The sequence below is a fragment of the Rutilus rutilus genome (assembly GCF_951802725.1).
Source record: "Rutilus rutilus genome assembly, chromosome: 3".
Lineage (NCBI taxonomy): Eukaryota > Metazoa > Chordata > Actinopteri > Cypriniformes > Leuciscidae > Rutilus > Rutilus rutilus.
Window position 1 is genome coordinate 27927285 of NC_140211.1, and position 8999 is coordinate 27936283.

General features: G+C 35.6%; 1 protein-coding gene across 2 annotated transcripts in view; it reads right to left on the minus strand.

Annotated features, from left to right (window-relative positions):
- The window catches only part of ptprja (protein tyrosine phosphatase receptor type Ja), a 34328-nt gene extending 32439 nt beyond the window's left edge, over positions 1–1889 (minus strand). For both annotated transcript variants that reach the window (XM_084403472.1, XM_084403471.1), the window contains exon 1: positions 1657–1889. In XM_084403472.1, the coding sequence (XP_084259598.1) occupies positions 1657–1722 (66 nt within the window). In that variant the 5' untranslated portion in view covers positions 1723–1889. The remainder of the gene's footprint in view (positions 1–1656) is intronic.
- Positions 1890–8999: the final 7110 nt, after the last annotated feature.

The following is an 8999-nucleotide window of genomic DNA, read 5'->3' on the forward strand; positions in this document are numbered from 1 at the left end:
ATTTATTATAGTGCACAGCAAATTCTGCGAGAACATTTCATTTAATTCAAGTATGAATATAGCAAATTATCCCTGCCTTCAGCCTGATGCTGGAAGATACTCTAGTATGGACGATGGATAGATGAATACAGCAATTTAAGTCTACTTTTATTTTTTCATTTTTAATCCATGCATGTAACTCAGGATATGTACAATATGCATGTCAAGTTATCCACCCATCCAGCCAAAATGGCCTAGTGCATACAAAAAAAAAAAAACTCTTTTTGAGTATGCTGTAAAATAATTCTTTTTCAAATAGCAACACCACCCATTATAACAGTTATCGCAATAGATGGCTGCAGTGATTAGAAATGAGAGGGGGATCAGTGGGGGATGTAGATGTACACCGCTTTCTTTTCCCTGTTCCGCAGCTCTACGTCACAGTTTCCCCTATTCTCTTCTACTGCCCACAGCAGTTTATTCTTCCTAATTGGGCTGGGCATTATTTTCATGAGACATTCATGCAAAACACTGTACTTTCCTGATGGTGTTAATTGCTGCACATCAAGGATTAAAGGAACTTGGCACGCACATTTGCGCAAGAGGATAGAACAGAGGTTTCCTCTATATCAGGCCGTGGAATCATCATTTGGTTTCTTGTAAATCAGTGCAGGCAATTCCTTAAAATCACAGGCCTTATCTAAGTTTGGACCAAACTGTCCATGACGTCTCCACCCAAGTTACACCAGTAGCTCATAAGATTATTGCTATCAATTTACCAAGGCACTGCTTCGGTTTCAGAAGCAACGGGTATAAAACGACAACACAAAATTCTTTTGAAACAACAGAAGTGAACTTCATAAAAGGTGATACCATATCACACCATCACAGGGAGGGTCAGAATCCTGTATCTGGGTGAGGTTAATTTATTGATTATAAGAGAAACAATTTAATCCATAAAGCACTGTCAAGAGAAAAACTATTCCAGAAATGATTGCTGTCAGCCTGCCAATATGTCACACCAACGCATACGGAGATGAGATGAAAATAAGAATTTGCATAGATAATTGTTGCACTTCTGGTTAAACAAAACATCATGGAAAATATTCACACATACATATTTTATATCACGATTAAGCATTAAAAAAATTACTGAAGCCAGCCATCTTAGAACAGTCATTTTAATTTAACAGATAGATGGAAATATTATCAGCTTACTAATCACTATTCACAACTGTGCGATGTGCACTAATGTGCAGCTGTGGTCAAGAGTTTTGGGGAAGAGTTTGAAAAAGTTTTGGGGAAGAGTTAAGTAGGAACATAAGTTATTGACAACTTTCCATGAACCAACTTTTGAATCAGCTCAACACAAAATGTGCCAATTTGCATAAATGTAAAAAATTTCAACTGAATTGAACATTATTCTTTTTGTGGTCTTATAAAACGCAGTTTAACAACAAAACGCAAATCGAAGTTCCAAAACAACGTTTAACAGTTAAAAACTCTTGAGAGAACTTCAGAAACTCTGACGAAGTTCACTCACACAGGATGTCATATACAGACAAGCATGATTAACTTTAATAGAGACACGAAACCAGCAGATACTCTGAAATATCAGCTTTGAAAAGAGAGACGACCGCGGATCTAAAACATCAACACAAACACTTGTACACTTACCGAGACGAGCACAGCAAACAACACAGTTGCACGGAAGACACTGGCCTCAAGTAAATGCTGACCCATAGTGGCAAAAGAATAATAAAAAATGTTTATGTCATTTCATAATTTGGTTAATTTATCAGTCTTTGTTATCTATAAAACTGTCTCTATCTATTGTGTGCGATGAAAAGGCGAGATGCTGCTCATTCCAGCTTCAGGTGCTCTTAAACTTTTCTCATCTCGACTCTTTCTCTTCTCTGGGTGATGTGGGCGGGGCGAAATGATTAGCCACGCCCTTCTATGTCTTTTTATGCTTTATCCAGCACAGACTAGACATCAACATTTATAACAGCACCAGCGGACGTTCACCCTTAATAAAATCCCTTTTGCAGGCGTCAGTTTAGGCAAGCACGGCTGAGCCTTCTCAAAAATGCATTCAAAGGGAACAACGAAGCTGATATAGCCTAGTTAACCGTTGCTTTAATCAATGTACCTAAAAATGTGCAGAATTCAAATGCTTAGGCTGTGTATCATCTTCTTTTATAACGTTTAGCACAGGCAAATTTTAATTTACATTTCTCCATTTGGCAGACACTTTTATCCAAAGCGACTGCATTCGTTTTATCAGTAAAACGACCCATGACCTTGGTGAAGAGAAACTTTAAAATGTAGCCAAAATATTGATGAAGTGCAAATGAATAAGAATCTCAAAAGAAGTGAGACTGAACAACAAGACCATAAAGTTGCTATAAAGGAAGGAAATAGATTAGATGGAAGGGGGCACTCTATTCATAAATGCAAGTGGTCATGGTAAGCATATGGCACTGTTTTGTCCACTGATTTGTTCCGTTGCTTTATTGACAAGTGTTGTGTTGGTGATCAGAGAGATTATAACATGTCATCAAGACTATTGATGTCTTAGATATCAGAATGTAATAATTTGTGTAGGTGAGAATAATTACAGTAAATCTAAAAATCAAACCAGCTCCAAATTTTAGTTGTCTCCATCAATATTAAAGACGGAGTAGGTGATTTTTCTAGAAATCTTTTTTTTTTATGCTGGTTAAAAGTCTCTTTATATCCTGATAGCAAACAAGTTAAGTGGTCTGTCATCTGTGAGAGGCGTAGGACCATAAAATGTTTGTCCAATCATTGCATTCGGTCCGAATGCAACAATACGCTGTCCTACCTGCCTATCAACGTATGTATTTTCATATCTCCGTGCATCCTGCTTGCGCAGACATCACACGTCATCAGCACGTTTCATGCTATGCAGAGCACAACGCAGCTCTTCAGTGTGTTCATGTTTTCACTAGCAGACGTCTGACCTTGATGGATTGGACAGAAGAAATTAACTTCTGTGAAAGAAGGCAGAGCCTCGGCGCATAATGTAATCGCCACGGACCAATGGTAGTACAAAGGTGTTTACCAGCTGAAGCGAACTTTTCCGGAAAGTTCACCTTAGCAAGCTGTTTGAACTCCCAAAACAAACTCCAATCAAAGTTCATTTTGGCCTGATTTTGTTTGAAATGACATATAACATCAGTTCGTTCTTCGATTTCGCTTGAAGTATATCAGGGCCTTTAGACAGACATCAGTCACCAAGCACCGCAACCTAAACAGCAGCCACCTCTTACAGTTCCTCCTGAACCAAAATAACAAGCTTATGCTGCGTTCATGCCATAACTGCTGTAATTTGGAAGAGATAAAATCCTGTGACGTTATAAGAGCAGTTTGTGACTGGCAACACTATCAATGCCGAAATTAATCTGCAGCAGTCAGGTGATACAGGTCAGTGCTCTTTAAGTTGTTTATTATTATTGTAATGCTATGTGCTTTGAGACTAGAGTGGCCATTTCCATAACACCAAAAAGGAGTACACTTTAGTAAAGCATTCAGTGAGGCAAGAATAATTGCATGGACTCTGGTGTACTCGCAACTACAATACAATTTTGTCCATCATATCGATGGTCTCATGATACAGTGATTCTGAAATAGTCTATTTATTGCCAGACAATTTGATCTACGATATCTTGATGTAGACCTATGTGTAACAGAAGAGGCAAAAAAGTGTTTGTTCACAGTATTTGTATTTATTCAAGACAATGTCTGTTTCAAAAACTCACCACTGAGATGAACCTGTCTTGAAAAGTGCACAGTGTCTGAAAACATAACATTTCTGGACTTCTGGAAATAACAGAAATACATAAATAAATAAAAAATTAATGCGAAAAATAAATAAATACACATTTCGGTTCATAAAAAAGTTCAGCCTCTGCAGCAGCTCAGGCGACACCAGCTCCTCTCACTGTAAAAAGTGAACAGTTGGATCAACTTAAAAAAATTACTTCAATTGGTAACACCTAAAGAAATTAAGTTTTCTCAACTTAAATTATCACATTTTTCACGATAAAATGTGATAATTTAAGTTGAGAAAACTTAATTTCTTTAGGTGTTACCAATTGAAGTAATTTTTTAAGTTGATCCAACTGTTCACTTCATCATGGCCAAATTCGTGCTCTTTTGTCCATTTCGGATTAAATGAGGTCTGACGTTTCGGCATGTTAAAGTTATGATATGACGTAGCCAGCACGTGGACTCCACGACGTGGAGGCTTGTTTGACATACCAATGACATATCAGATATTTATTTGACACCGCTTTCAACCAATCATTTGTTTGACCAGAGATCTTACGGCATTAGACGCTATGCTGCTGCGTCCCAATTAAGATTCTAGAGCGGGTTTTTTTTAGGCCGATTCAGGGCAACTCCAAAAAGGAGGACAAATGAGTGTCTGGCTTGAGGCTGCGCCGGACGCCGGACAGGGGGCTTAAATCTCGCTATAGCTAGCCTCTCCGAAAATTGCCTACCCTACCTTTCATTTACATATCAGCCTCCCCAAACAATCCCTTTATGGACTGCAACTGTGCATGAAAGTCTTTTAGAATGTGACAATACCACAACACTTACAAAGCCACAAAATAGCACCAACATCTTTAAGTCTTGCTATCAAGTCTTGCTTACCACTAACAAGGTCTTTAAATCATCATTGTATACACAAAATCTATTGTGCTTTGTTTGTAGTTTTAGCAAACTGATTAGCTGTAATGTGAATTGTAACAGTAATTTTGTTGCATATAGTTCATTGTGTCACATTACTTAGCCCAGCATTTCAGCCTTCCTGTTTCTCAATTAGGACTGTCGTGTTTCCGGCTTCTAAACACTAGATTGAAAGATTACTTTTCCATACAAATACTACTATATAAGTATTTACATTAAGTAGGTCTTTGAATTGCCCACACAAGACTTTTTATTGGCAATGTTGTGGAGCCGTTTTAAAAAGAAAGCTGAAAACATATCAATCCAAAGGACCTTCCAAACGTCAGATCATATTATAGGAGCTATTCATGAAGAAATCCAGATAATCAAGAGTTTGCTAGCTTTTATTTTGTTCATAAACAGTTTAGCAGCAATCTTGATGATTTGGTACATCAGCCTCATAACAGTGTTGTATTGTAAATGCTTGTGGGTGCAGTTTTCTCTGTTTCAAGTTTCACTGTTCTCTGTGTTGCAACAGTTTTTCTTTTTTGGGGGTGGGGTGGGGGGTCTCAGTCCTGTTCAGTGCTATGCAGTCTCATGGGTAACAGAAAGCAAGAAAGAGTAGGGCAAATGCAGTGACTAAACAGGAAGTGGTCATACATAGAGATCTCTGGTGGATGAAACAGTGAAACTTTTATCTCCCCACTCACAATGGAAGCTTCTTTTTTTTTAGACTGCACTGATCATAGCACTAAACACTTCTGTAAGCTGCAGTTTTATTTCCTTTGCTGAAAACTTTGCATATGTATAAATAGTCTATGGATGATTGTAAATTAATTTCGCAAGTCTAAAGTAATGTTTTAAATTTTCTTAAAATAGAGAAAGTTAACTTGCCACCACAATGGGTGTTGTGGGTGGTTGCCAGAGCATTTAGTATGGGGAGTTTTTTTCTTTTCTTTCTTTTTTCTTTGTCAAGTGGTTTTAAGTTGTTGTTGGTTACTGTTTGTCCAAGTCAAAAACAGTTCAGTTTTGATATATTGGTTCCTAGATATGGCTGGCATTCCTCATTCAATGTACATCTTTAAAAAAAATTAAAAATTAAAAATTCTCCAGGTAGGCCAATAAATATGATCATTTATAAAAGTAATACCATCCTCCACAACAAGTCACAAATTTAAAGAATCACTTGTTTAAGTTTCAGCAAAGAGTACACAACTGTAAAGTAAAAGGCCTTTTAGTATAATACCAAAAACGTTTCTCTACATTTCTTGTTGCTGTGAAATCTTTACCGATTTTTATAAATGTAAGAATAACTTTTATATTGTTAGTATAGTACCCTAGTGGAGAAAAACCTATACCAAAATGTATTTAAAATACATTTATTTCATAATAAAAACCATACAAATCCATTAACATATTTACTGACTTACTGATATAAATATTATAATTAAACTTTATTTTGGAGTTCTTAATATTAAGCCTAAAATGTGTTTAATATCACAATTAGTAAGGATAGTATGATCTCTGTATAATATCAGTCTATAAATGCAAGAGATTTTAAGTGTACCTATAAACTTGCACTAGTTCCACTTTAGCACAATCAAATATAAGTATTTCTTTAGTTGGAGCTCAGCACTTTTTCTGGATAACTAAAGTGCATTAAGTACAAAATGAGTTGTTCTAATTTAGCAGACTTTAAGGATACCAATTTAGTATACTAAAAGTACTATTGCAGGGTATGTATATTAAGTACATAAATATGTAAATGTATTTGTAGTATATAAAATAAAAGTATTTGAAATACATTTTAGTATATTTATTTTTCACTAGGGTAGCTGAAGCAAATTAGGTTTACTTTACTTACATCGGGATTTTGAGGAGCGTTTAAATCTTACATCTCTCAATCATCATTGTATTGCATTGCATTATATGTTTTGCTACTTACAATAAAAACTACAGATCTTTGATCATAAAACTAAGCATTTCAATCTTACTGACATTATTAGGAGATATAGAGTGACAACTGATATTTATATGCAATTTGTGTTAGTAGTGTGCCGTTCTGTTATAAAGATCTCATTGGTTTACATTACAAACAATTATCAGAATTCCATCTATTGATGAATAGAATTTTCATCTATCCATCTTCATCTATTTCATCTAGTGTTTTTTCTTACTTAAGGCCTACTCAAATATGATTCTCAACTAAATATATATATATATATATGCAATATATATAAAGTTATATATAACTTTTTTATATTTCTAAATAAAAAACAATCTGTTACATTAAAAATCTATTATTTCATATGTCAGGTTTTACAGGGTTTGAAGTCAAACTTAAGCTTTTTAGAACATAGAAATAAGTGTAGAAATAAAATTGGTTCTGTTTGGACAGTATTTTTTAGCAGCATCAGCAGCTATATAGCAGCTGTATCTAGGCTTATAGCACCCCTTCCACAGAAACAGAAGCCATAGCCAGCCTACCTGTGCCATTCCTCCCACAGCCAAAGCTATGCCAGTATAACAGCAGCAGCAACCACACCAGCCTCTGTAGAGAAATGCCACACAAACCACAGAAATATTTACATGAGAAATATTTCTAGAGTGTGACAGCTAGTTATATACAACTAGATGCACATGGTTCTTCAGAGTCTCATAACCAAAGTGTCAAAAGTGTATTGTTACCCAGGTCCCCAAAACTCATGCTACGATTGCGTATGATGACCACGAGTGGCGCTGCTAACGTTGTTATTAATGCAGCATGCAGGCTATAGTTTAGCACCACTAGATGGAAGTAGTTACTTATGGAAAATGAAGTCTGTGGGTTTCCAGTAATAGAAAATGATGAATACAGTTTTTTCCAATTGCTAACACACTAAAATGACATGCACAGCACAATTATTTAAACTGACACACAGAGAGCAAAACCTCTTCTCAAGTCTCCAAAAGTCTAAACACATTTTCTGCTTTTGCAATTCAAAATGGCACTTTTTAAATGCACTGAACACGTTCTCTGCATAAGACACAACAATCTGACATAAAGTCACATGTTTGCCATTTCAAAACACTGCCATTCAAAATGACACTACATGAGCTAATTGGCCAATACATGTGCCACCTGGCCAAACACCTCAATGGTTAATTGTTAACACTTCAAACTTTTTTGTGAGCATATTTCAGTCCAATGTAAATATATCTGCTGTGCATATGTTGCACTCAGTTGTTTGGTAAAAAAAAAAAAAAAAAAAAAATTGTGTGTGTGTGTCTGCAAATATTTCTGTGCATGTGACCAATCTGATTAATTTTCTACAGTTTGAATTAGCATTATGGCAAAGCATACTACAGTAAAGATGAGAGTGCTTTTCATTATGCCCAACAGTGTGTAGTTGGTTAGACAAAAATCTGGTAATATGAATGAAGTGTGCGCCATTTCGTGCAAAAGTTTGATTTTGATAATGCTATATGTAGTTTTGGGTTCAGTGCTTCATTTTGCAGGATATATTAGGTATTTTGCAGTTTGGGTGTGTGGTTTTGTGAATTGTGTTAAGTATTTTGATAAAACCAGCCTAGTTTGCAAAATTGTGTGTTAGCAATTGGAAAAAAACTGTAATGTAATAGAGAAAGAAAGAAAGAACATTTTCACGTGCTTTCATTTGCTTATCTGGTGCTGCTCCTGTGGTGGTCAAAAATGTACTAATAATTGTTTTAAAGTGTGTTAAAAGTTGTATTGTGAAAATAAGTAAAAGCACGATGCTAATATACTTTTAATATATTTAAGGATAGTACAATTTTTGTTAGTATATTTGCAATGCACTATTGAAAAAGGGAATATATTTCAAGAACAATAACGTATACTTTTTTTTCACTAGGGTTGATATCTCAAAAATGAGATTTTGTTTGGGTGCAGTACCAAACGTTTCCACTAGATGAAATTCGCTTCCCATTCGTTTCCAATGCGGTCATTTTTGACCGCGAACAGAATATTTATTTGTATTTTTTTTCAGGGCTTTTTCGAATCGTGATTCGTGTCCATTAATATTATTGTTTTATTTTAATTAATTTTTTTTGTTTACTTTGCAAGTGCCAAAACCTTTACCAAGTTTCGTACAATTAAAAAATTCTTCACAAAAAAAAAAAAAAAAAAAAAGTTACAATTTTCCGTCAAAAATGACCGAACAGTACCAGATGGTTATGAAAATTACGCTGTTGCTAATGTGAGTGTTCACGGGACCGGAGAGAGCAGAGGGCACTAAATCCCTCCACCCCATTCTACCCCGAGATACGTTGCCTAGGTTACACCTCCAGCTGCCACCTGAAGC